This window comes from Bos taurus, chromosome 18, assembly GCF_002263795.3.
Source record: "Bos taurus isolate L1 Dominette 01449 registration number 42190680 breed Hereford chromosome 18, ARS-UCD2.0, whole genome shotgun sequence".
Classification (NCBI taxonomy): Eukaryota; Metazoa; Chordata; class Mammalia; order Artiodactyla; family Bovidae; genus Bos; species Bos taurus.
The window spans coordinates 11621062-11648087 of NC_037345.1; the positions used below are offsets into that span (position 1 = coordinate 11621062).

The 27026-nt window shown below is 61.5% G+C and overlaps 1 protein-coding gene across 6 annotated transcripts in view; it reads left to right on the forward strand.

The window, feature by feature from the left end:
• The window catches only part of GSE1 (Gse1 coiled-coil protein), a 394967-nt gene extending 367954 nt beyond the window's left edge, over positions 1 to 27013 (forward strand). For 2 of the 6 annotated variants that reach the window (XM_059877054.1, XM_059877058.1), the window contains 14 exons: positions 4881 to 5080; positions 8770 to 8945; positions 9355 to 9552; positions 10047 to 10238; positions 10595 to 10899; positions 11416 to 11740; positions 13975 to 14591; positions 15264 to 15376; positions 15594 to 15864; positions 17134 to 17247; positions 17976 to 18341; positions 19606 to 19878; positions 22561 to 22664; positions 23274 to 27013. In XM_059877054.1, the coding sequence (XP_059733037.1) occupies positions 4881 to 5080; positions 8770 to 8945; positions 9355 to 9552; positions 10047 to 10238; positions 10595 to 10899; positions 11416 to 11740; positions 13975 to 14591; positions 15264 to 15376; positions 15594 to 15864; positions 17134 to 17247; positions 17976 to 18341; positions 19606 to 19878; positions 22561 to 22664; positions 23274 to 23408 (3389 nt within the window). In that variant the 3' untranslated portion in view covers positions 23409 to 27013. The remainder of the gene's footprint in view (positions 1 to 4880; positions 5081 to 8769; positions 8946 to 9354; positions 9553 to 10046; positions 10239 to 10594; positions 10900 to 11415; positions 11741 to 13974; positions 14592 to 15263; positions 15377 to 15593; positions 15865 to 17133; positions 17248 to 17975; positions 18342 to 19605; positions 19879 to 22560; positions 22665 to 23273) is intronic. The other 4 variants (XR_009491187.1, XM_059877055.1, XM_024978901.1 and 1 more) reach the window with 4 other exon arrangements.
• Positions 27014 to 27026: the final 13 nt, after the last annotated feature.

Consider the following 27026-nt stretch of genomic DNA (forward strand, 5'->3'; position numbering starts at 1 on the left):
GGCCCGTCCCGGTCACCTCATGCACCCCGGGTGCTGGCCATGGCCCTGGGCGCCCCGACTCCCTGAGACCCTCTCCTCTGCCCCTCTGGAGCATCTCGTTCTGAGAGCCGCGGCCCAACTCTCCCGTCTGCTCCTGGGCTGATGTCTTTGCTCACGTCGTGCCTCCAAGGTGCAGTTTAAAAATTCAGTGCAGAGCAAGTAATCCGCCTGCCTTGTTTGCTCTGCCCCCAGAGAGCTCGTGAGCGGGAGACGGCACGCCCCGCGGGAGGTGTCTTTCCTGGGGCCCTGCCTGGTCCCCATCGGCCGGCGAGGGGCCAGGGATCTGTCCCTGGGGGGGTCCCGACGTGCTCGGCCCTGTAACCCACTACGGAGGGGGGCGCCCCGTGTGGGGACACGGACGTCGGCAGGTTCTGTGTCCTTGCTGTGTGACCCGGGCCCGGCGCACGACCTCTCTGAGCTGCTGCCTGTTCTCGGGACGAGGGTGGTGCGTGCCACGTTGATCATGAGGGTTCAGGAGACCCACGCTCGCTCCAGGCACGGTGCCTGCGGGTGACGGTGCAGGGCCACCCACACTGTCACCCCACCCCCAACGCGCACAGCCAGGGCTCAAGGGGCCGAGCGAGGTGGGTGCGTCCACGGCTGAGGGCTGGCGTGGGTGCCCCCCACGCATCCTTTCGGGGAGACCCTGTCCTGTCGGGGCGAGCTGCTCCTGTGTGTGCCGACGGACCTGGGCATGACCAGGCCCACACAGCATGTTCGGGAGGGAACCTCGGGCTGCAGGCGTGGGCCTGACCGTCACCTTGGTCTGCCTGTTCCCATGGGGCTCTTAGAAGTGACGGGCAGGGGCCGCCTTGCACAGGTGGGGGGAGCGGGCACCCTCCTGGTGAGGTTGGAGGTGGGACTCTGCCCACCAGCAGTGCAGCCACCTGAGCCAGGAGCGAGGTGGGCGCTTGCGGTCTGCCGCCTGAAATCCGCCTCTTTTCAGGAAAACAGCGAAATGGGGCGGGGGTGCAGGGACCGGCAGGGCTCGGTCTGCAGCCCCGTCTGTCTCGTTTACAGGTGTGAGTGTGAGGGGGCATCCTCAGCGCCTCGCCCCTCCTCTGTGTCTGGGCCACGATCCCAGGGAGAGCAAGGCCGAGGGCAAGGGGACCGAGCCTGCTCTGGAGGGGTGCCCGGCCTGGGCCGTTGGGACCAGAGGCCTCCCCAGGCTGTGACAGGGCAACAGTGTCACCCCCAGAACCCGCCTCGGCACCGCCTCTGAGCCCCCATGGGAAGCAGCACAGACACCGGCCTTCCCGCTCAACCCTGGGAAACGCGTCTTGTGAGAAGAAACACCTTTGCTGGTTGGGGTTTGGTGACGCGGCTGGCGGTCCTGGGAGCAGGCGTGTGTTGCCCCCTGGTGAAGGGGAGAGGGCTCCTCGAGGGCGTGGGGGGCGAGGCTTCAACTGTCCCCGCCGCGGAGGGGCCGGCAGCCCTGCGGCTCCCTCAGCAGGGTCTCCCCGAACCCACCGTGGGCTGGCCGTGTGCCCGCTGTCCCCAGCCTCTGTGTCCTTACGATGCGGACTTCACCTCCAGGGCTCACACGTGCTCGCGGCTGCAGGTCGGGGGTCCCTGCCGGTCCTGGGTGAGGTCTGGGCAGGGGTCAGCTGTGGGGGGCCCTCCACATGGATGCTGGTCCTCATCCCTCATCCGTCACAGCGCCTCCCGCCCTGCCCCCACGATGCTGCCCTCGGCCCCAAGAAGCTCAGGGCGCCGGAAGGCGGCCCGAGGGTCCTGTTTCAGGGACGCATCAGGGGTCCCTGTCCCTCCCCCCGGGGAGGAGGGGAGGGGGACAGGCTGTGAGGCTGAGGCCGGGCCTGGCCTCCCCGCTCAGGGCGGGCCCTGGCACAGGAGCCCTGGTTTGGGGCATCCAGTTGGTGCTTAGCTGTTGTCCCGGTGGCAGGTTGGGGGTGCATCTGGGAGCTGACGGCCTCTGTGCTGCCGCTGTGACGTGTTTTCAGGCCGCACTCCTGCCGCCGTGGAGGCGACTCTGGGGTCTCAGCTGTTAATGACGGGAGCCTGGGCAGCCCCGGGCGCTCACCTGCCACGTCAGAGATGGAGGGGACGCAGAGTGCTGCACGCTGCCACCCCAGCCGCCCCCGGCCCGCCGACGCCTGCTGCACACGGCGGTTTATCACGGCCACCCTGAGCCCGGGGTCGGGGGCAACGCTCACTAATAGGCCGGTGCGTGGTCAGGCATCGATCCAGCTGCTGAGTGGCGGTGGCTGGCCCATCCCCCAGGGGCCAGGCTGCTAACTGCCCATGGCCTCCGGATCCCGTCACCCTGTCCCCAAGTCCCACCCGCCCCCTTGGAAATGGGGCCTTCTCACTCACTGCCCAGCACTTGGAAATGATGCCAGTCCACAGAGATCTGTTGGTGGCATGGGGTGCAGAGACGGAGCAGGCGGCCGGGCAGCAGGCAGCCCTGAGTCCCCGCGTGCAGGCGGCGGGGCCATCGGGCCTCCCCAGTGTGAGGCTCGGCTCCCCCACATCTGCCCGGCCCTGGAGGCTTGACCCCGCCTCCCCCCCGGGCAGTGCAGCCTCTCCCATGACTGCTCGGGGTGCTCGGTGCGTCCGTTTTCTTTCTTTTTTGCCTCCAGAGAGCATGGCCCGATGTCCCTCCACCCACAGGGCGGCCCTGGGCGCACAGGCGGTCCCCCCGCCTGCCCTGTGGCTCCGTGTCCTTCCAGCAGCAGCGGGCGTGGAGGGAGGTTCGGGTCGGCACTGCTGACCCGTGTCTGGGTGGGCCGGGGCCCACTGCCCGCTGTGCGGGTCCCCGGGGCAGGGTGGGGACGCTGCTTCCTGGCCTCCGCAAGCTGCCCCACCTGGTGGGGGTTTGGGGTGCGGGCCTTCCCTTCGTCAGCTCTCCGCGCGCTGGGGCGGCCAGGTCAGCCTGCCTCCCACCGCTGCCACCTTGAAGCTGGTGTCATAGGCAGACCCCCAACCCAGCAGACGCAGCTAGTTTCAGAACCTGGGAGGCTGAGCTGCAGAGGGTGGGAAGGCAGCTGACGGTCCCTGGCATTGGCCACCCAGCAGCCGTGACAGCTGGCGGAGGCTGGAGCTGGCCCGGCCAGTGGGTGGCACAGCTGGGGGAGGGGGCGCCCTGACCCAGGGCTGAGCTTGGTGTTGGCCTGGGTGACTCGGGGTTACAGAATTGCTGGTGTGTGGGCCGTGGTTGGTGGGTCCATTTGGAGAATCCGGTCATACCTCAGGGGCAACAGCCTTCAGGTGACCGCCTGCTGGCCAGGCCCTGCTGGCCAGGGGCCGCCTGGCTCTGGAGTTGTTCCGGGGGTGGATGGCCAGGCTCTGTGTGCACCGGTGTCTCCCGCGGGTCGTCCTGTGCAGTTGTGCAGGTCGTGCACAAGCCTAGGAAGTGCACCGACTCAGCCGCCATGGCGCATCTTCTCGGGGCAGAGCCCTGTGCCAGCATCTGTGGGCCTCGGGGTCCGGCCACTCTGTCTCCCAGTTCCTGCTGAGCCCACACCTGGCTGGGGGTCCTCGGGGCAGAGAGAAGGGCTCCGAGCCAAGCGCCCTGGGCCGTAGACTGCCCTCCTCCCCGTCGGGCAGAGGTGTCACTTGGTAGGAGTGTGGTCTCTTGAAGAGATGAGAGAGTACCAGGGTCTTGGCCCCCGGGACCAGGCAGGTTCCGCAGAGGACCCGGGGGGAAGTATGGAAGCCGTGGGGTCCCACTTGCAGAGGGGGTGGTCTGTGCTGGCCCCAGCTTCCCTGGCCCCCTGGTTCAGGCCTCTTCAAGGGGCGCTTTGCGAGACAGGGTGTCTCCTGGGCCAGGTCTGCCGCCTCTGGGTGCCCGAGCAGGGCCGTGGCTGAAGTGCTGCTGTGACAGAATCAGGGGGGCCCTCCTGGGCTCGCCCTAGACCCGGTGCCTGGGTGTTCTTCGTGGCTCACAGATTTGGGGGGTCTGTGTGCGATGGGGCACCATGTGGGCATCTGAGGGGCCTCTGACCGCCAACTGCAGCCCAGACCAGTGCGGGGTATGGGTGTGAACCCAGCTGGGCTGCACAGGGCCTGGGCGTGCCTCTGGGGGTCCCCCAAACCACCGACTCCAGCCCCCCTGGGGCCACGCTGCCAGGATAGGCCTCAGACTAGAGACCCACTTGGGAGCGGGGGCATCAGGGGCTGAGGATGGGGTGACTGGACGCACTGCCGCCCCCTCCGCCGCTCCTCGAGAGAGCTGCTGCAGGCGGGCGCCTTCCTGTCAGGGCACAAGTGGTCCCCCCGGCCCCCCACGCCCTGTGCTCTCCTCGCCTGCTGCCTCTGCAGCTGCTGGAGACCAAACTGACCCGCAGGCCTGGAAGCCTCCGGCCATACCAGCTCCCCATCCCCGCCACCCACTCTGGGGAAGAAGCCCAAGGGGGCAGGCTGAGGGCCGGGGGGCGGACGGAAAGCAGGTCACGGTGATGGTTGCACAGCTCTGTGAACGTGCTGACCACCCGTCTGCCGTAAACCCCACATTATGGTTCAGTTCTCAAGATAAAATGAACTCGTTTGATGTCCTGATAATATAGGCCTCTCTCAGCCCCACCCCCAGCCAGGCCTGGCCAGCAGCGGGCCCACTTCCCCTTCCCCCCACAGCATCCTGTAAGCCCCTGCACTTGCTCTCCCGGGGCTCATTCCCTATCCAAGTTGGGGGGACCTGCTTACTCCCCTGGCTCTTCCCCCCGCCCCTGGGGTAGAGTTGGGTAAGCAGCCCCAGGGAGGGGCGGGCATGCCCACCTGGTCAGTCGGTCGGTTGTGTCCCCACTTCCCGCCCAGACCCCAGGCTGGGCTGGGGCGCGGTAGAGCCCGGGCCCCTGCTCAGGCGCTGTGTCCTTCTCCCGCAGGGTCTTCACTGAGCAGCGAGTCGTCCCCTGTCTCCTCTCCGGCCACCAACCACAGCTCCCCAGCCAGCACGCCCAAGCGTGTGCCCATGGGTCCCATCATCGTCCCCCCAGGGGGACACAGCGTCCCCAGCACACCCCCCGTGGTGACCATCGCCCCCACCAAGACTGTCAATGGCGTCTGGAGGAGTGAGAGCCGCCAGGTGAGTGGGGAGCTGACGGGCTCATTTCGTGTTGAGATCCGCTTCCCCCTGAGGGAGCTGGGGGACAGCAGCTGCCCGGAGGGTCTGTGTGTCTCAAGAGCACTCCCAGGGCTCGTGGTCTGGGGCTGCCCCGGTGAGCCCCTCAGAGTGGGCTCAGGGCGGGTTAGCTATAGGGCTGGGGGCCCGTGTTCCGGCTGTGGGCAAGGCCAGGCCCTCCTGAGGCCTCACGCCTTGGCGTGTGAACGGCCGTCCTGTCCCTGCATCTTCATGGGCTCTTCTGTGCGTGCCTGTGCCCTGGTCTCCTCTTCCTCCAAGGATACCAGGGCCCGCCCTAGTGACCGCACGCCGCCTCGGTCACCCCTGCACACACCCCCCGTCTCCCGCACGTGGTCACTTTGCGAGGTCCTGGGGGTTGGGACTCCCACAGAGGAATCTGGGGAGACAGAATGGTGTTTGCACATCATGAGGGCTTCTTGTAAACGTGAGCTGTTATTATTCCTGTCTGTCGTACCCACGTTTTCACAGGTCGCCTTTACTGATACCTGTCTTAACTGTCAAGGCCTGCCTGCCCCAGGAGGCCTTTCCCACACTTGGCGGGGCTCCCTGGGTGTGCGCCCAGGGGGTGTGGCTCCTCGGGGGACCCGCCCCCACACCCCCAGCCTGGAGGGCCCTCCTAATTAAGAACGTGGTCACTGCGCCAAGCTCTGGATGTTTCTGCCGAGTCCCCAGAGGGCCAGCGCCACTTGGAAGCACTAATTAAACCCGGAGAGAGCAGGAGGGGGGTGGGGGGACAGTGGGTCTTCAGCTTGGCCCCCAGCTCTCTGCCCTGCTGGGTCGGGTGGGGGTAGGCGTCACTCGGGGTCTGTCTGTTCTCTGCCCTGGAGGTGGTGGGGGGGCAGCCTCCGTCCACAGAGCGGTAGGGGGGGCCCCTCAATTCCTGAAAGAAGGCGAAGACCCAGCTGGGGGTAGCCCTACCTTGATCCACGAGGTGCCGGACCCTCCTGGCTCATCCTTGGGCCGGGCAGGGCCCTGCGGGGCTGATCCCAACCAGAGCAGGGTGCGGACACCCAGCCGTCCCCCGGCCCGGTTTGAGAGAGGACCAGCATCCGCACCACAGTGTCCTGCCTCCAGGGGCCTGTTGCCCCCTGACAGTTGGCCCTGACCTCTGGGCCCAACCACCTGCCTCTCCCCTCACCCCTGGGGCCTGGCGATTGCTCATCCTGCCCTGCACCCAGCTGCTGCCCTTCCAGGCCCAGAAGCCTCCTCAACGCCCCCGCTCCTGGCCATGGGCCCCTTCCCCTGAGCTCGGCCCTCCTCCGAGGGGCCTCACGGCCTCGGAAGCACCGAGTGACCCCGAGAAAGGGCTATAGGGGCGGTGCTCCAGCCACTTAGCGTGCAGCGGCTGGTGAGCAGGACCCAGGCGCCCTGGGGAGGCGGGCCGGGGGCTGGGGAGCAGCGAGGGATGGCCAGCTGGCACAGAGGCTCAGCGGAGGGTATAATCCTCCTGGGGGGGGGGCAGGGGACAGGAGGGGGAGTCGCTTCCCGGCGGGGAGGCTTGGGGGGCGCCCCGCATGGGGTCACCGGCATTTCCCAGGTGGCGGGAGCAGCGTGGGGACAGATGAGATGACAAATAGCCTGTTTTAGACCTAACAGGGCATGTCTGCCCGTCTGCCTGGTAGAAGCCTCTCTAATCATCAGAGAACAGAGGGTCCCCCCTCCCCGTGCTCCCTCTGTTTGCAGCTGCGCCTGCGGCCGCCGCTCAATGAAAAGAGCCCGCAGGTGCTCCCGGGGCGGCAGCTGGGGCTCCCAGGCACGGCCCCTGACCTCGTTCCCAGGTGCCTGTCACGAGCTTGGCGGGGCTCGGGGCTCCAGGCAGGTGGGTGGGAACCCCCTGCCTGCCGTCCGCCCCTCCCCCAGCCTTTCCCGCCCAGGAAGGTGCCATCTGGCCCCGCTGCCTTCAAGCTGGGCTTTGTCCTGCCGCAGGCGGACGGGGGCGGCCCCACCCAGGGATGGTGTATGGGGCCCTCACTCTGGCGTTTGGTTCAGCAAAGGGGGCCAGGAGTGGTCTTAGCTCCTCTCCAGGCTGTGTGCACAGGTCCCCTGCGAGGCCTCTGCCGTCTGGGGCTGCCAGCCTGGAGGCAGTGCCCAGGTCCCCTCACTGCGGGGCCCAGCGTTTCCTGGGGGCCGCCCTGTACTCGGGAGCCTCAGGCTCCAGCCGCTGCGTCACCACCCAGGCAGCACCGCCTGCGCCGCCCCCACCCCCACCCCGTCCCCGGTCAGTCCAGCCCAGACCCCAGGCACAGGGTTCAAGACCTTCACCCCTCTTATGCTGGCCGCATCCCGTGCCAGCGGAGGGGGTATGAGGGGGGTGCAGCTGCATGTGCAGGACCCGCCTCCTGTGCACGTCCGACAGGCGGGGGCCCTGGGGCAGGGGCAGTCATGGGGACCCGTCCAGGGCCTTGGGGACCAGAGGGGAGTGCTGGCTTCCTGCCCTGACCTGTGTGTGGGGCTCGCCCTCGACAGCCCCCAGCCTGGTGAAGCCCGCCTGGGAAAGGGGGAATCGGAGTCCATGCCCTGTGAGGGCCCCGCCCCGAGTGGAGGGGCCAGCCTGCTACACGGGGTGGGAGCACAGGCGGCCACTCGCCCGGGTGTTCCGTAGACATGGTGACGGGTGGGCCCCTCCTCTCTGTGGGGGCTGTGTGGTCCCTCCTGTGCCCCCCGTTTGGGAATGAGGTGACCTGAGGCTCTGCTGCCCCCATCTCCTGACTCCGATGGGGGAGATGCCAGGCAGACAGGGGAGGGTGTCTCCCTGACCTGTGGGTCTGGGGTGGATGGACCTGGGCCTGCATCCTGCTCTCCTGTCGCTGACCGGGGTAGCCGGGCCAGGCCCGACGCCAGGTGAGGGGGGCACCGTGCGGCCTGGTGAGGAAGGGCCTGGCGCGTGGAGCTCTGGGGTCGGGGAGACCGGGCAGCCGCGTCTTCCTTGGCCGCATGGCAACGGGACCCTGGGCCAGTGGCTGTTAACGCTCCGCGCCTGCCATTTGCTCCCTTCCGGCTATGTCAGAGACTAGAGTGACAGAGCCTCTCCATGGCCTGCCAGCCCAGAGCCGGACATTCCTGTGGGTGGGCCTGCAGGATGTTCCTCTGTGTGGCTGGGGCTGGTGGGGGCCACCGCCTTTCCCTTCCTGCCTTGCGTGAGCCTCTTCTGGTTTCCTGGGGTCTCCCCCGCACTGAATCCTCCAGGCCCCAGGTTCCTCTCTTGGGCAGGAGTCTGGGCAGGTGGGCCCACAGCCCCCACCAGTGAGCAGAGGTCCCCTGACAGGTCTGGCCCCACAGCTGCCTGCTCTGGCCAGAGCCAGGGACGCCCAGGGTCTGTCTCGGGGGGACAGGCTGGCCTGTTTGGCCCGGGGCAGCGCCAGCTGCTCAGCCACGTCTTCCGGGGGCACTGAGGCCTAGTGATCTGTGAGGCAGGCCGGCAGCTGCCGCCTGGGCCCCTGGGATGCCGGCGTGATCGGGCGGGCGGTGGGTAGGGGCTCAGTGGCTGTCACCCCCGCCGTGGCGTGGAGACTGTTTCAAGAATGTCCCCCTGAAGCTCGACTGCTCCTGTGTGTCCAGAGGAAGGCCTGGCCCGCTGCTGGTGGCCGAGCTATGAGCTGCCCCCCGGCCCTGACCCACACTGTCTTCTCCAGCAGGACGCTGGCTCCCGGGGCAGCGGCGGCGGCCGCGAGCGCCTCATCGTGGAGCCCCCGCTGCCCCAGGAGAAGGCGGGGGGCCCGGCCATCCCCTCTCACCTGCTCAGCAGCCCCTACCCCTTCGGCATCTCGCCCAGCTCGGTGGTGCAGGACTCCCGCTTCCCACCGCTGAAGTAAGTGCGGGGCGGGGGGTGGCACGGTGTGGGGTGGGACCCCCGAGGTTCTGGCTGCCACGAGTCCACACCAGCTGGGCCCGAGAGCTGCCAGATGGGGGCCCCACCCTGGGCTGGCAGCCCTGCTGGCGTTGCCACTTGAGCCCACAGTGGGCTCACTGCCTGCGTGACCCTAAACCCCCAGCCTGGCTCCTAGGGCCGGGGGCGGGGGGTGGTCTCCCCAGGCTGCAGATAACAGACCCATGCCCCCTGGTGAGGGGCCAACGCGGCCCGAGGATCGGCAGCTGCCCACTTCTGGGCCCTGGGCCTCTGGCAGGGACTGCTCTTTCGAGGAGGGAGGTGGTGGCGGGGTGCGGGGTGGGGGCCCAGGGGCCCGGAGCTCACCTCCACCACTCCCTCCTGCCTGCAGCCTGCAGCGGCCCGTGCACCACGTGGTACCCCCCAGCACGGTGACCGAGGACTACCTGAGGAGCTTTCGGCCCTACCACACGGCCGAGGACCTCCGCGTGTCCTCCCTGCCTCCGCTCGGCCTGGACCCGGCCACCGCCGCAGCCTACTACCACCCTGGCTACCTGGCCCCGCACCCCTTCCCGCACCCAGCCTTCAGGTGAGGCGTCCGACGTCCCCAGCCGCCCGCGGGTAGACCCTGGTCTGAGACCAGATTCCCTGAGGCGGGGACCGTGGGGCGGGCCGCTCCCCCAGCCTCTGGATGAGCCGTCCAGAGCTTGCTCCTGGAGGGAGACTCTCCTCGCGCCGTCTGGCCTCCCTGTCCCCCGCCTCCACCGAGGGTTCCCCGGGCACGCGTGACTGTTAGTACCCTGAGCAGCCGGCGCTGTGCTTCCACTCTGTGTAGGAGCTTCCCGGGTCAGACCTGGAGGGGCCACACTGGGCCTGGCCCGGCTAAGCTGAGGGGTGGCCGGCGGGGCCTTGTGGCCTCTGGGAGTGCAGGGCTTTGGGGCTGGCTGTGGAAGGGGGCTCTCTGCGGGACCTTTGTGGAGGCCCTGTCCGCCGCTCCCGCATCAGTACCTGTGCCTGGCGGGGGGCTGGGTCCTGCCTTCCTCTCCACGTTAGCTGCTCACCGGCCCCCTCTGCCCCCTACAGGATGGACGACTCCTACTGCCTGTCAGCCCTGCGGTCCCCCTTCTACCCCATCCCTGCCCCTGGCTCCCTGCCCCCGCTGCACCCGTCGGCCATGCACCTCCACCTCTCCGGCGTCCGCTACCCGCCCGAGCTCTCCCACTCGTCCCTGGCAGCGCTGCACTCGGAGCGGATGTCCAGCCTCAGTGCCGAGAGGTAAGGCAGCCCCGTCCCGGAGCCCAGCTAGGCCAGCTGTGCTTGGACGGGCCACCCCTGTCCTCCGCCCGCTTGCCTGCAGAAGGGGCGCTGCCGGGAGCTCCCTGCCACTGTCTGGAGGTCGCGTCCTCACAATCGCCGGCCATGGCCGGGAGCCTTCCGGGCGCCTGGAGAGTCTCTGTCCACCGCTTTCGGTCTCCAGTGGACGCTGAGTTTTTTCTTGGCGCATTAGCAAAAACAACCTGGCCCCTGGCCCCTCCCCATTGGGAGGGGGAGAACCCCGGGCTCACGTGTGAGCGCCTCGCTCCTGGGGGTTCTTCCCGCTACGGAGGTCACATCCCCGTCCTTACCTCCAGGCTGCAGGTGGACGAGGAGCTGAGGCGGGAGAGGGAGCGCGAGCGCGAGCGGGAGGCTGACCGCGAGCGCGAGAAGGAGCGGGAGCGTGAACGCGAGAAGGAGCGCGAGCGCGAAAAGGAGCTGGAGCGCGAGAAGGAGCGGGAGCTGGAGCGCCAGCGGGAGCAGCGCGCCCGCGAGAAGGAGCTGCTGGCCGCCAAGGCGCTGGAGCCGGCCTTCCTGCCCGTGGCCGAGCTGCATGCGCTGCGGAGCCACGCCGCTGAGGAGCGGGCCAAGCCCTCGGAGCAGCTCACCCCGACCCGCGCAGGTACCCGGGGAGGGGCGGGCCCCAGGGCAGCCGCACGCCGTGTGATCAAGCCTGGTGGGCGGGGATGGGGGCAGGGGACGGCCCCGGACCGGGAGCCGAGAACAGGGACGTCCACTGGCAGGATTCAGACTTGGTGTGAAGGCCGGTAGATAACTGAGATTGTGTACTGTACTTAGATTGTGCGCCATAGCACAACCAAATTTTTAGAGATGATAGCTTGGAATATTTAGCCTTAGTTTTTAGTGTACTTTATTTTACTAAAACAGTGAATTTGCACAGCAGCCTAACTTTCACTCTTAACATACTTTAATCTCACTATATTTACGTACAACCTTAGTCTGCACGGTTGTCTAACCACTGGCTCAGGTCCGCTCTGCTGCGTCAGACAGGAGGGACCCCCGGGGAGCAGCCGTGTCCTGCCCGGCCCCACGGAAAGGGGGCGCCCTTCTCTGAGGGGGCGGGGCTGAGCCAGGCGCTAGGACCCCGCCCCGCCCTGACGGCCTCTCTTGCCCACAGAGAAGTTGAAGGACGCGGGCCTACAGGTGCCCAAGCCCGTGCAGCACCCCCTGCACCCGGCGGCCGCCCCGCCCCACGCGGCGCCCGGCCTCCTCGCCGGCCACGGGCTCTTCTCGCTGCCGGGCAGCAGCGCGGCCACAGCCCTGCTCCTGCAGCGCACCAACGAGGAGGAGAAGTGGCTGGCGCGGCAGCGGCGCCTGAGGCAGGAGAAGGAGGACCGCCAGTCACAGGTGTCCGAGTTCCGGCAGCAGGTGCTGGAGCAGCAGCTGGACCTGGGCCGGCCGCCAGCACCCGCGGACCCGGAGCACCGGCCGGAGAGCGCCAGGTGGGCCCTGGGGGCGGGCCGGGGCCCAGGATGGGTGGGGGGAGCGGGGCGGAGCCTGCGTTTAGCGAGTGCCTTGGTCTAGCTGCCTGTGGAGCGCTGTTACTTGGGTTCCGTGTCACCTTCTAAGACCCCCGTCTGGGCCGAGAGGAGGCAGACAGGGGAGGAGGAAGCTGTTCGCTTCAGGGGCGTCATCCGCCAGGAACTGTATCCGCCAGGAACTGTGTTCACAGCCGGCCCAGCCCCTCTGGGCAGGCTTGGTGCCTGAGAGGGGCGACCGAGAAGCTTCCATGGATATTAATCTCTGTGCTAGCATCTCTCTCTGTCCAAACTGGAATGAGAAGGGGACTCCCTTTGATTTTTAATCATACAAAAAGTTAATTTTATTGCTTTTATAATTAAAATAACCCATTTTTTCCTGCCCTGTTGTAAAAAAAATTTTTCCGAGAGGCTTTTGAACCTGTCCCTGGGACCCTGGCTGCCGACACTCACCTTGTGAGCTGGGCCCCTTCTCAGAGCTGACCTGGGGCCTCGCTGCCCCCGCCTGCTGATCTGGCTGTCACCCCGTGTCCCCCCCCACCCCACCCCACCATCCCTCCAGGGCTCCTTCCGAAGGCCCAGGTGGAGACCGTCAGCCAGAGTTGGTGGCAGGAACGGGACTAAGCCTGGGGGACGCTGGGCCCTGCCCCCGTCTCCTCCGCTGTGCACAGAGTTCAGGCAGGAGGGCTTCTGAGCTTCTTCCCAGCCCTCGGCGTCCATGGTGCCGCCTTCTCAGGATGAGAAATACTCGAGGTGTCTGGGATGGAGGTGTGAGTGTCCATTTGGCTCCCTCCCTCTTTGTCCCAGCTTCTGCTGGCCAGTGGGTTTCTATATCCTGGGCGTGGCTGACCCATCCAAGCCCCTGCCTCGGCATCCACTGGTAAGGGTGCCCGGGGTGGATTCACCCGGCTAGCTGGGTGTGGCCAGGAGTGAACCATGCTGGGGCCCCTGGCTGGGTCTCCGTGCTGCTCGGCCAGGCTGGACCGTCTGCTGCACGTGGTCCCTCTGCTGCTCTAGGCCCACTTGGGGCCACACAAGGGCTGTCTCCTCTACTTCTGAGCTGCCCTCTGCTCCCGTGACCCCGTAAGGAACCGGGCGAGCCGGTGGTACACGTCCACCATCTCCTGATGAGTCCAGGGCACGCTGCCTCCCTCGGCCTGGGGCCCCAGGATCCCAGTGCAGCTGTCAGGGCCTGTGGGCTGCTGCCCCAGCAGGTGTGGCCTCTGACCCCTGGCCAGGTGGTCCCCATGGCAGCGTGACGTTCCTTTGGGGCCCTGTGATCAGAGCTAGAAAACCAGTCTGTGCTTGGCTCCAGTGCAGGAAGTTATTTATTCTGGGACCAGGTTTTATGCCTTTGCCGTTTACTTAGAGACTCACAGCTTTTTGATGCAGCTGGTCCCCTTTGGTATTTGCCCAGCAGCAGTGCAGGAGCCTCAGGGGCTGTGGTGAGCCGGCCCCTTCCTCAGGCAGGAGGAGCCCTGGGCACCTGCCTCGTGTGCCTGCTGTGGCCTCTGCTCTTTCCCCTCCAGTCCCCTCAGATCCTGCCCTCGGTCACCTTGGCAGCATGGGGCTTCCCTTAAAAAATTGTAGGTAAACTTTGGCAAAAACAGCAGCCATGTAGTCTTCTGAAGGTTGAATTTGAATTTTGTTTTAAATGCACCAGGTAGAGAGGCACTTGGTTCAGCCTTGAGGCAGAGCTGCTGGTCTGAGGCCAGTGGGAGGGTCGTGTGCTCTGCTGGTGACCTGGCTCTCGGGACAGGCCCCGGTCTGGTCCTCAGAGACCCTCTGGGTGTAGATGCTGCTCCCCGGGCATGTGGGGTTGCTTCGGTCCTGACGGGGACCACCAATGGGGAGTAGCTGGCCATGAGGGTCTCCTCGGAGGGTATCCCCCAGTCCACTCTGCTGGGCAGACCCCTCAGGCTGGTCTCATGCCGCCGTCTGTGAGCACAGTGCGGGGAGAAGAGGTCGGCCCACCCCCACCATCTCCCACGGGTGGCACGCCTTGGGTCCTCCGGGAAGCTGGTCTGCATCAGCCTGCGGAGGATGTGGGTCCCTTGGCTCCAGGGTGAAAGGCACGTTCTCCCTCCAGCCCTGGAGAGGGGGCCTGCAGGAGACCTTCTCACCCCCACCCCAGTACTGGCTGGGGGCTCCCAGCCCAGGCCCTTGGCTGACAGCTGCTCCTGCCCCCATCCCCCTAGGCCGGGACCGAACCGCCACGAGCCAGGCAGCCGTGAGCCCCCGCAGCACTTTGGCGGGCCCCCGCCGCTCATCTCACCCAAGCCCCAGCACCACTCGATGCCCACGGCCCTCTGGAACCCTGTGTCCCTGATGGACAGCTCGCTGGAGCCGCGGCGCGCCCCCGAGGGCCACCCCCCGCACGGCCACCCCGCCCCATTCGAGCCCAGCCGCCCGGCTGCCGTCCCACTGGTGAAGGTGGAGAGGGTCTACTGCCCGGAGAAGGCAGAGGAGGGGCCCCGCAAGCGCGAGGCCACCCCCCTGGACAAGTACCCGCCGCCGCCGCCCCGGGAGCCGGGGGCCCTGGAGCCGCAGGCCTTCCCCCCGGGGCCCGGGCCCTTCCTGGCGGAGCTCGAGCCGGCCGCCCCGACTGTCTTGGGCCAGCCCCGGGCCTCACTCGCCCCGCCGGCCGCCTTTGGGGAGCCCCCCGGACCTCTGAAGCCAGGCTCGCCCTACCGGCCCCTGCCGCCTAGGGGCCCCGACCCTGCCTACGTCTACGACGAGTTCCTGCAACAGCGCCGGAGGCTGGTCAGCAAGCTGGACCTGGAGGAGCGCCGGCGGCGGGAGGCCCAGGAGAAAGGTCTGGTCTCCCTTCCTCGCTCCTGCGCCAAGTGGCGTGGGACTCAGCCAGCAGCGCCCTGGGGTTCCCCGGAAAGCCACAGAGAACAGGAGAGCAGGCCCAGGGCAAGCGTGGCACCTCCCACCCGCACAGCCTCTCAACAGCCAGGCGGGACCAGGGGTCCCAGCCCAGCTCCTTCTGCTAAGTGCCGAGCCCAGCCTCGCAGCCAGAAGCGTGGCCCGAGGCCACATGAGGAGCGCGTGTTTGGTCCCAGAAGGGCCGTCCCTCCACTCACCTGTGAGGCGGCGGGGTCGGCCCTGGGCCCTCGGGCTCTGCTGTTCTGCATGGGACTGTGCCTTCCCGCGGACGGGGGGGCCCGAGTGCCCTGGCCCTCCTGAGCAGGAGGGGAGTGGACGTGCAGAAAGACCTAGGCTGCCCTGTCCCCGGGCCAGCGTGAAGGACAGTCCCCTGCTGGGGCTCTGTCAGCCCTGGTGCCCACCTCCTGCCCCCACCGCCAGCCCTGAGAGGCCTGGGGCTAGGGGGTTAACGGACGCAGGGCCCAGGGTTGGGGGTGGCCAGGGGCAGCGGGGCCTGGCCTGCAGGTGGGCTCTGGGGTCCGAGGGGTGCCCCGTGTGCATCCCCTGGAGAGGCGAGCTCCCTTGCCTGGCTGAAGAGCTCCTTTCCTGCCTCCAGGATACTACTACGACCTGGATGACTCCTACGACGAGAGCGACGAAGAGGAGGTCAGGGCCCACCTCCGCTGCGTGGCCGAGCAGCCGCCCCTCAAACTGGACACGTCCTCCGAGGTATCTGTGGTCTCGCCGCTGTCGGGCCCTGGGCTGGGCTGCGGGCACCCCCTCTCGGCTTCCCCGCGCCGCTGGGACGCCTTCCGGGCGCCCTCTTCCCCCTCCCCGGGCCAGCCCGGAGTGTCCACAGCGCAGCCTTCGAGGCCCAGGAGGCCCCGGGGTCAGCGGGAGCCTCTGCCCATGGTTTCAACCTCATTTGTTTTCTTTCCCAATCTAGAAGCTAGAGTTTTTGCAACTTTTTGGCTTGACCACCCAACAGCAGAAGGAGGACTTGCTGACCCAGAAGCGGAGGAAGCGCCGGCGGATGCTGAGAGAGCGCAGCCCGTCGCCCCCCACGGCACGGAGCAAGCGGCAGACGCCTTCGCCCAGACTAGCGCTGTCCACCCGCTACAGCCCTGACGACATGAACAGCAGCCCCAACTTCGAGGAGAAGAAAAAGTTCCTGACCATCTTCAACCTGACCCACATCAGCGCCGAGAAGAGGAAAGGTGAGGTGGGGTGGGGCCGGGCCGGGCCTCGGGGCGGGCTCACCGGGGCGGCTGGGGGTCTCTGAGGAAGCAGCGGGGCCATGGGCTCTTGGGGTTGAAGCCGCCCCTCGGCTCTCACGGACTCGTCCCCCGTCTCTTCGCCACCACGCCCCTCTCCGTCGGGAACTCACACAGCCCCTCCAGAGCGTGTTTTCTCTTGTGTCGTCCCGTGAAACTGAAGGTGGCTGGTGTCCTGTGTAATCAGCCGTGGACTCCCACTCGCTCTTGTCCCCGGCCAGGTCTTCCGGTGCCTGTGGTCGCTGGGTCTCCGCTTCGCGGGCGGCCCACGTGGCTGCCGTTTCACGTTCTGATGGCAGGAGGTGTGGGTGGTCCGCAGCCACAGGGCAGGGCCGGGCCAACACCCACCGTGTGTGGACAGCTCGCCCTTCCGGACCGGTCTGGCCACGAGGGGCTGACTGGGCTGAAATCTGAACTCGCCTTCTGGGGCACCCCCTTCCTTGGTCTGCGCCTTGTCCTTGCTCAGCAGCAGGGGAAAACTTGACCTTTCTGGGCCGCACGCCCACACTGTCCCCCCTTGCTGAGGCCTGGTCACCTCTTTCTGGAAGGAAGTCAGAGGAAAGCAAGAGTGCTTATCGGTCATTTTAGTTGCTTTCACTCATTTTGTTCATTCTGGGCCGATCCGGTGGATGTGGATTCCTGCTCTCCCTTAAAGAGGCAGTGATGGGACCAGGACACGTCCCTGGGAACGTGATGGGTTTTGAGAAGCGCATCTCTTGGCCTGACTCAAGTCCTAAGGAAGTTCGGCAAGGGGCCCCTGAACTGCGGGGTCACAGGGGGGGTGTGTGTGTCCCTCTTCCCTGGTGGCAGCTGTCATGGGAGCCACGCTTGCGGCCGGAGCAGCGGGGAGTGGACCGCCCCAGGAGAGAGCCTGCCCGCCCCGAGGCACGGTGTGGCTTCCGGGGTTGCTTCCTGTGTTGGGGCCAACTATTTAAAAATGAGAACTCACCCACAGAGGCTTGCAGGTACCTGTGACTCGCCACACGCGCGCACCGTTGTTCTTGGAACACCTGAACCGTCAGGTGGCGACAGTGAGGAGTCCAGGCTCTAAAGTGAACATTCTTCCTCTAAAGCCAGCCTGTGCCCGCGGCTTCGTGTCTCATTCCGAAGGACTCACGCCTGCCGGCCGCGGCCTGAGCCACACTCCTGCTCCTCTGCCTGCTCAGGAGTGGTGCGATCCCCACCGGTAATCTCGGGCTGCTTTTCTCACAGACAAAGAGAGGCTTGTTGAGCTGCTCCAGGCCATGAAGCAGAAGGCGCTGTCCGCTGCGGTGGCAGACCCGCTCAGGACCTCTCCGAGGGACAGTCCTGCCGTGTCCGTGAGCGGTAAGGCCAGCCCCATCCGCCACCCCCGGGACTGTCCCGGGGGTGCCCAGGGCCGCAGGCCACCGACTACCCCAGGTCATCTTCCTCCCGGACACGGCGGGCTTCTTTCTTCCTCTCCCTTCTCTCTCTCAAGCTTCCTGCGCGTGGGAAGATCTCAGCAGAGCACGGTGTCAGCAGTCACGCTTTCAGGGGTGTGGGGGTCCTGGCTCCTCCAGCGGACTCAGCCTGGTGGCGGGTGTGGCTGGGCCGCCGTCTGTTCCCCCCACCGTGGCCCGGGTTTCAGTTTCAGCACTTGCCGCTTGGGCTGTGTGCTCCTGGCGTGTGTCTCACAGGCCCTGTGATACCTGCTTTCTCTCTCTGTCTCTCTGTCTCTCACGGCTCTGACTCTGCTGTCCTGCCGACGAAGCAGGAAATGGTGGTGGTCCGGCCCTGTTCTTGGCTCCTAATTCAGTCTTTCTCTCTGGATCCGGCTGTGTAACTTCCTGGCTCTCGGATGACCAGAAGTGACTTGCTCCTTCCTTCACATTCTTCTTCTTCCCAGACGCCTTCCTGGGGCACCTTTCAAGGATGGCCTTGCTGCTTAAACACACCCCGTCTCAGACCAAACATTGCACGCTGACCTTTAATTAAATGGCTCCGGAGTCCGGGTCCTCTGTCCTAGGTTAGAGATCAGGGTCAGCCTGTTCACATGTAGGTCTGACCATGTTCCTCGCTTTCTGTCTCTTAAGAACCCACCACGCAGCAAGCCTCCCTGGACACGGAGAAGCCTGTGGGCATTGCCGCCTCCTTGTCTGACGTCCCGAAGGCCACGGAGCCTGGGAGGCTGGAACAGCTCCGGCCTCCGGAGCGCATCCAGGAGCCAGCCCCCACCAGCGGTGAGAAGGCCAGGCCGAGTGAGGCCCCCGGGGGCAAGAAGAGCCTGAGCATGCTCCACTACGTCCGGGGCCCCGCACCCAAGGACATCCCCGTGCCGCTGTCGCACAGCATCAACGGAAAGAGCAAGCCGTGGGAGCCCTTTGTGGCAGAAGAGTTTGCGCACCAGTTCCACGAGTCCGTCCTGCAGTCCACCCAGAAGGCCTTGCAGAAGCACAAAGGTAAGGAGGCCGCTAGGACTGGGGCCACGGCACCTGGTGTTAGAGGCAGGCTCTGCCTCCCAGCAGAAGTCATTTGACTTTTTTGTAAAAAAAAAAAAAGTAATGACAAGGGAGGAGCCTTTTCAGCAAAAATAGGGTCCACGCCTTTCACGGTGCACGGATCTCCCAGCCTGCCCGCAGACTCACCTGGGAGCACCACTGTCGCTTGAGCACCAAACCCAGCGGCACTTGGTGGGACATGCTGGTTGCTCTGGTCTGTGCCTGAGCCCCCGGAGTCGAGATGCCCCTTGGACATCTCCGTGTGGGAGTCACTACAGTTCAGAGTACAGGGGTCAGTACGTTTGATTCCCACTGAATCAAAGGTTGAAACTGACTAGAAAAGAATGCTCAGGGAGCAACAGCCCAGAGAAAATTATATGATTATTTTCACATTATTTTGCCAAAACAATTTTAAAAATTTTCCTCCTAAAAAAAACTGAATAGACAGAGAAGCATTTTTAGATAAACAGGTCTGACAGTGTCAGTATCCTTCAGGTAAAATAATGCTGTCAGCAGGGATGAAATGAAAAAGCGAAGGGTAGTGGTTTTGATGTGGATTTTAAAAAAAGGGCAAAACAAAACTGTCCTCTGTTGGATGTTTTGTTGTGAGTTAGGAGTCATATTTTTCAAGAGGGGAAATGTTTTGGCTAGATTAAACCCCCGTGCTCCCTCTAAGACACACCCACAGAGGTTTTCCGGCAAGCTTAAGGACTTAACTTTTCCTGCCTGATCTCACCCCTTCCCTGACTTTACACTTGCCTGTTTCCTCAGGACTTGAGCATCATCCAGCCCCTGCCACTTTGGGCCTTACGGGTCCACTGACTGCCCAAGGCTGCTGTCCGCACCGGGAGGCGGAGCAGACCCGGTCTAGACAGGCCCAGCCTGCTCAGACTCTTGGTAGCACGGGGTGTGCTCCGGGACCGGAGCGCCTGTGTGTCCTGGGAGAGGGTGCAGACGCTTTACAGACCAGTGCAGCGCGGCTCATAGCCTAACCCAGCCGAGCGCGTCGGCACAGCATGGTGACCTGGACCCAGCTCTGCCGCCATTGCGGCGGCACGCTCCAGCCTTTCTGATGGAGCCGCCTCTGGTCTCCGAAGGGTAGAGGCCTCGCGCCGCTCCGTCGTGTCTGCCGGGACCTGTTGACGGCGTTGCCTGCCCCCGGGGCGTGTCCCGGGGGGCCCTGTGACCGCCCCGGGGGCCCTGTGACAGCCGTCTCTCTCCTCAGGAAGCGCAGCTGTGCTGTCGGCGGAGCAGAACCACAAGGTTGACGCATCCGTCCACTACAACCTCCCCGAGTTGCAGTCCTCCAGCCGCCTTCCTCCGCCCCAGCACAACGGGCAGCAGGAGCCCCCCGCCAGCAGGAAGGGCCCCCTGGCGCAGGAGATGGACCCGGACTCAGAGGAGGAGGACGACGGAGAGGACGACGACGAGGACCCGCCCAGGCGCAAGTGGCAGGGGATCGAGGCCATTTTGGAAGCTTACCAGGAACACGTGGAAGGTACGGAGGGCCGGGGAGGGTGTGCCAGGAGGCTCCGCGGGCTCACGATGGGTGCCGGTCTCCATCGCCAGGCTGGGGACTGTTGGAGTGACAAGACCCCGGGCTCCTGGGCCACAGGCAGACAGGAGCCTCAGAACCGCTCCTCGGGCTTCTGGAGTGCCCGGGCTAGCTTGCAATAGCTATCCCTCAGGGACAGACGTCCTCCCTGAGGAACCTAGGCACAGAGCGCCTGCCTCACCCGGCGTGACAGCGTGGACCTAGGCCTGCTTGCCTGCTGAGTCCTGTTGCACTTCTGAACATTCTGTCCGTCCTCGCCCTGTTTAGAAAAGGCAGTGTTTCACCCAGCCGAGCCCAGGTCTCCCTCTGGCACACCTTGCGGGCTGTGTGTCTCAGAACATGCCCACAGGCTCCGATCCTCCTGGCACAGCACTCAGCACAGGAGGCCAGCCCTTGTCGGCCTCCAGAACGTCAGAACCCTGGCCGTCACCACTTCCAGATTCTACTTATTACCATACTGTAGAGAAGTTTTTATCATGAATATCACGATCATTTCGGATATTTTGAAATAAGCATCGTAAAACCAGCTAAGTATTCAATACAATCAAAAAGAATGCCCTCATAGTCATAACAATGGAGAAGGCATTGGCACCCCACTCCAGTATTCTTGCCTGGAAAACCCCATGGATGGAGGAGCCTGGTGGGCTGCAGACCATGGGGTCGCGAAGAGTCGGACACGACTGAGCGACTTCACTTTCACTTTTCCCTTTCATGCATTGGAGAAGGAAATGGCAACCCACTCCAGTGTTCTTGCCTGGAGAATCCCGGGGACGGGGGAGCCTGGTGGGATGTCGTCTATGGGGTCGCACAGAGTCGGACACGACTGAAGCGACTTAGCAGCAGCAGCCATAACAAAGAGTATCAATGCCTATATTTTTTTTATTGAAGTATGTATAGTTATTTGTTAGTTCCAGGTATACAGCAAAATCAGTCTGTTAAACACACATCCACCCTTTCTTACGTTCTTTTCCCATATCGGCCATTAGAATTTTGAGCAGAGTTCTCTATGTTAAAACCAATCTCCTAATTTATCCCCCACCCCCATAATCAGAAGGCTGTTCTCTGCATCTCTGACTTTATTTCTGTGTTGTAAATAACTTCATAGGTACCATTTTTTTTTAGATTCCGCATATATGTGGAATCATATTTGTGATACGTGTTTTTCTCTAGCTTACTTCACTCGGTATGACCATCTGTGGGTCTATCCATGTCGCTGTGAATGGCATTTCATTTTTCCTGTGGCTGAGTAGTATTCCACTGTACATATGTTCCACATCTTCTTTATCCATTCCTCTGTTGATGGACATTTAGGTTGCCTCCATGTTTTGGCTGTTTAAAGTGCTGCTGTGAACATAAGATTGCAGGTATCTATTCAAATTATTGTTTTCTCCAGATATATAGCCCCCAGGGTTGGCATTGCTGAATCGTATGGTAGGTCTCTTTAGTTTTTAAAGGAACCTCCATAGTCCTCTTCATAGTGGCTGCAGCAGTTTATATTCCCACCCACGAGTAGGAAGGTTCCTTTTTTCCATACCCTCTCCAGCATTTACTGAAGGTTTTTTGATGATGGTCATTCTGAATGGGGTGAGGTGGTGGTTTTGATTTTCATCTCTGATAATTAGTGATGTTGAGCATCTTTTCAGCCATCTTTATGTCTTCTTTGGAAAAATAGCTATCTAGATGCTCACCCAGATGGTGAGGTGGTGGTCCAGTGCTTAAGAATCCACTTTCCAGTGAGGAAAGTGTGGGTTCAATCCCTGGTCAGGGAACCCAAGATTCATTAAGAAAAATAAGGTGGGAGGCGGGGGGCGGAATCTTCACCCATTTTTTGATTAGGTTGTTTTTTTTTTTAAATATTGAGCTACATGAGCTGTTTGCATATTTTGGAGATTAAATTCCTTATTGGTTGCATCTTTTATAAATACGTTCTCCTGTATGGTGGGTTATCTTTTTGTTTTATGGTTTCCTTTGCTGCAAAAGCCTTGAAGTTTAATTTGGGCCCACCGTTTGTGTTTGTTTTCATTATTTTAGGAGGTGGATCAAAAGAGCTTGTTGCAATTTATGTCAAAGATTCTCCTGCCCATGTTTTTCTCTAAGGGTTTTTATAATAACCAGCTTCACATTTAGGTCTTCAGTCCATTCTGAATGTACCTCTGCATATGGTGTTAGTGTTCTGCTTCATTATTATATACAGTTGTCTAGTTTTCTCAGCACCACTTATTGAAGAGACTGTTAAAACAGAGATTTATCCTTGAAGATTTGAAGCTCAGTATTTTTCGGAAAGGCAGAGGTTTTACTTTACTTGTTAAAACTATAAATTTCTAACAGCTTAAAAGTTTTCGTGTCTAACCCTTTTACCTTTCTTGAAAAATGCAAATTAAGGCTGTAAGTTGTTACTATTCCCTAAGCTGCACCCCTTACATTGCCCTTGGACGCTGCGTCCTTGGTCTTTACTCCACTGGGCTGGGTCACTTTAGTGACATCTAGTCGCCAGCTCAATCGACAGGGCAGGGAGCCATGTGGTCCAAAGGGGAGAGCTTCGGCCAGCTGCTCTGGAGAGAGGCGGCCGCGTGCCGGGCCCTGGGCCCTGCGCACAGGAGACGTCACACCGGCTTGTCTTTTCAGAGCAAGATCTGGAGCGGCAGGTGCTGCAGGCGCAGTGCAGGCGGCTGGAGGCGCAGCACTACAGCCTCAGCCTCACGGCCGAGCAGCTCTCCCACAGCATGGCGGTGAGTCTCAGGGATCAGACTGGCTCCGGGGGGCTTTCTTGACTCCACAGTGGTTATTCCCGTTCAGCCTTTCGAGTCTGGGTTCAGGAGCACCCATACAGACAAGTTTTAAAGGGAAGTTGTGCTCTTGAGAGATAGGGGGTAAATTCAGGAATCACCTGAGGAGGGAGTGTCATCTGTTTGCAGAACATGGATCTGGAAGGGTGGGGGCTGGTGCACTGCCCATGTCAGTCTCCCCCCGTGACGTGCTCAGGAGAATGGAGGGAGAGGGGAGAGCTCTTGGGATGGGATGGACCCCCATACACACAGCCGTGACAGCAAGAACCCCGCCGGCTTCCTCCCACCCGCGGGAAGGACAGGATGGACCCCCTACACACAGCCGTGACAGTGAGAGCCCTGCCGGCTTCCTCCCGCCCACGGGATGGGTGCTGTCCTGTTTGGGGCTTGAACATCTTGGCCACTCCTGAAGTGGCAGAAGCTTGACAGTGATGGGGCTGAAGCTGCGAGAGCAGCAGACGCTGCCGCTGGGAGATGCTGGGGGCAGTTAGAGCGCATCCCACAGCCTTCCTTACTGTGTCAACTGCGGGTCTGACACGAATCTCTCTCCAGGAACTGAGGAGCCAGAAACAGAAGATCGTTTCAGAACGGGAGCGGCTCCAGGCGGAACTGGACCACTTACGGAAGTGCCTTGCGTTGCCTGCAATGCATTGGCCTAGAGGCTACTTCAAGGGTTACCCGAGGTGACGGTTTCCCTTGCACTAGGCCGAACCTATAGTATAGAAATATTATCTATTTTATTACCTTGAATATTTAATATTTTTCACTGGGAGGTTTGACGCTTAAAAAAAAAAAAGAGAATGTGCCATGCATGAAGCAAAGGATTCCAGGCTCCAGAAAAAAAGAACGAACTCGCCTTGACTTCAATGCAGTTGAATCACCTTTGTCATTCGGCAAGCAACCCGTGTAAGATGCCCATAGTTTTTTCCTTTTTAAAGGCGGTTTTACCCTTTCCAGCGTTGTCATTTTTTAGTCTCGAGATGAAGGCTCCGTCACCAACACTAAGCTCTGACTGTTTCCCAGCCCCAGGGCGCGTGAGTGGCACGGACCGTCGGTGTGCGTCTCGTGTCGCCAGGTCCTTTGGCCTCAGGAACCCGGGCTGCTCTGGCCGTGGGGTGGCTGGTCTCACTCCTCCCCGGGATTGAGACCTGCTCCAGCAGAAGGAAGGTGGGGTGCATTCTAAGTAAAGGGCTTATTTGTTTCAGTTATTTTTCCTGCAAAATTTTCCTGAAAGCAACAGGTCCTAGGAGCACACAAAGCAACAGAACCGAAGCCTCACCCAAAGGCTTTTCCCCGGAAAAGCTCTTACCTAAAGTGAATCGCCAGACTGAAGGTACCTGTTATTCCTTCGTGGGGGAAAGTGTCCAGAGCTCCATGTGTACATTGATCCACACCCACCCGATTGTTACTGCGGGGGGGCGGGGGTGTTTTCATACAAATGTCAATTTTGAGAGAAAAGTCAAAGGTGCTTCAGCCTTGTACTGTGTATATATATTAAAAAACAAAGTTTTGTATGTTTTTATTACTTTAATTATTGTTATAAAAAGCCTGCCATTTTTAATATGTGGTTTGGGGGGATTTTTTGTTGTTTGTTTTCCTGTTTGGGGGTTTTGTTTTTGTTTTGTTTTTCTGGGCAAAAAAAAAAAACCAAGCCTTGCTTTTAGTGTTTGTACTGCTGCTGGTCAGGACGTTATTGACGTGTTTTTAAAAATTAAAGAAGAAGAAAAGTAAAAAGAGCTTACCACTGGCGCCTACACGAGCACTTCATTTTTGAGTTGCACCAGAGAGTGATGTGGAAAGCCATGGTTCCTCTTCCCTCTCGCCGGGCCCTCCCCGGCTGCCCAGCCGGCGAGCCCTGCTGGTCTCCAGCGGGAACCAGGCAGGCGTGTGCGTGCAGCTTCACACGCGCACTCCGTGAGGAGAACCTTTGAGGTGGGCGCAGTTTCTGTGATGGTGCCAAGGTGTCTACAGCAGTCTGAGCAGGAGGAGGGGCCTGGTTTAGATGCAGAGCTTCCAAACAGCCTAAAGGCAGGGTGAGCTACGTGCGCCAGAACCTCTCCTCGTGGGCTCACTGTGATGAGCGCAGGAGCCTCTGGAAACGGGGATAATCGTATCAGGGCGAAGCGTGGGGCCGGGGGAGCCCGCCCTCCTTGCCGCAGTTGCTGCTGGTTCAGGCTGGGTTGCGTCTAGATCAGAAAGGCAGCTCTTGCCCCAGTGGGCCTAAACCGGAGGCCAAGGCAGCCCGTGGTCGGTGTGCCTGGGGGAGGGGAGGGGACCACACGTCAGGCCACGTGCGCCCCTCCGCCCCGGCCTGGGGACGGGCTGGCTGACCTTCAGGAAGGCCAGGCGCTGTGACCAGTGGCCACGCCCTCAGCCCAGACCTTAGCTGTGCAGAACAGCTTGCTGGCAGATGGCACTGTGTCACTTTATCTGTTCCCACGCAGTTTGCTTTGTATGCCTGCCAACAATCTTCCAGTTATTAGCAAACTCAGACAAAAAGTGCCGCCAGTATTATCAGCAGTCAGCAAGTGCTTTCCTCTCTACAGAAATGACTTGAGAACTGAGAGCTGTTCTGGGGGCCTCTTCCCAGCAGAGACACGGAGAGCACCACATGCCACAGGTGGGGACAGGTGTTTAGAGGGAGCCCCACTGCCAAGAGGCAGGGCAAAACATCACTGAATTTCTCTGTTTAGAACCTGCTTGCTGTTCTGAAGGCCTAAGGCTTACATCTTGGCACTTCCCACCAGTCATCCTCCTCCATCATAGAAAACGTCTGGATGCCTTTGCTCCTGGGCGCTGGTAAAGGGCCTTGGCTAGAAGCAAAGGGAAGAACAGACCTGATGGGAAAAGCACAGCCCCGACCCCTCACCACCTGGCGGGGGGCGCCCTTGGCTGCCGTGTGTTGGTTGGGGAGGAGTTCGTGGCACACAGGTTAAAGGACAGCTGACCAGGGGTGGCAGCTCTGTCCCTGAGCGGGTATTAACAGCTTTCCCCTTCCAAGTGGCACCCCCTCCCCCACCTACCTGTGAGGATCTCCGAATATCCTAGGGCTCAACAAGTAATATGACAATCAGAATATAAATACAGACCAGTAAGGCAACATGAAGAAAGAAAAAGGTAACAGAGGGTCTTGTGAAAACAGAAGTGCGCCTCTCTGGGAGACAGCATACCCAATCATGCCCCCCACTGAACAGTTTATAACCTGAAAACTCTTCTTCCAAAAGAACAGTGAGTAGCATCAGTCTTTTTTCAGTTTAGGCTTAAAAGCTGACAAATATGGAATCCCTAAAGCTTTTTGTTCAGCTATTTCACATTGAGTTTTTTGAAAGACAAAGTTCAGAAATATAGCAAATTTTCTCTCGAAGTGATTCTGGAACTTTTGTGTCAGCATTTTTGTGACCTGACGGAGTTTTGCTAAATTTGAGGGGTACCTGCCAAAGCTGAGTCGTGTGGCTCTGTGCATTTAATCAGATCAGTAGTAACTAGAGTTTCCCTCCCACACTTGGCACTGCACGACTTGATCATTTGAAAATGAGTGTTTCATAGAAACAGGCAAACTGGCATAAAGTATCATAATCTATTATCTCACATAAATGACCAATAGTTTAGTCTATATTCTAAAGGAAATGCAACAATTGGCAGCATGCAAAGTGCTAATAAAGATTATATCCTCAGGGAAATTCAAAGACTATTAAAAGGAGCCCCCTTTAGCAAACTAGCAAAGAATAACAACAGGTAATCTGAGTCTGTGCGTGGGGTGGCATTCCATCGAGTAGCTCGCGATGCTGCCCCATCTCTAAATCTAAGCCACATACCCCGTTTCCCTCTGAGCCACGGTTTAAAAGTGTAGACAGTTCCGGGGACCCACCACCAGATGGGGATGGCTAGCACAGGAAGTTGCTCCTCTTACAGTGTAGAGTAGCCACTTAGCAGCAGCCCCCTACTCTTCTAGTAGCCACGCTATCGACATCACTGCTTGCAGTAGCCTGTCCCCCAGCTTCCGATCCAGTGCTGAACTAGACCCCTTAACTCTGCCTGAGCTGAGGAGGCCCATGCTACCAGCCCGTGGTGCTGCTAACTGCCAGGACAGCCAACCAGGACTCGGGGGAGGAGGAACGGTGCCTCGGTCACTCTGGGGGCAGTTTAGATGCTGTGAAATTAAACCTGTTCTAAGTGTACTTGTTTGAATTAACTGTATTGTAATATTATTTGTTGAATGTAGTAATTAGGTATTTATGAATATATTGCTGTAATTTCTGACAACATCCAGAAAATAAAATCTTCCTAAATCATGTTAAGAGAAAA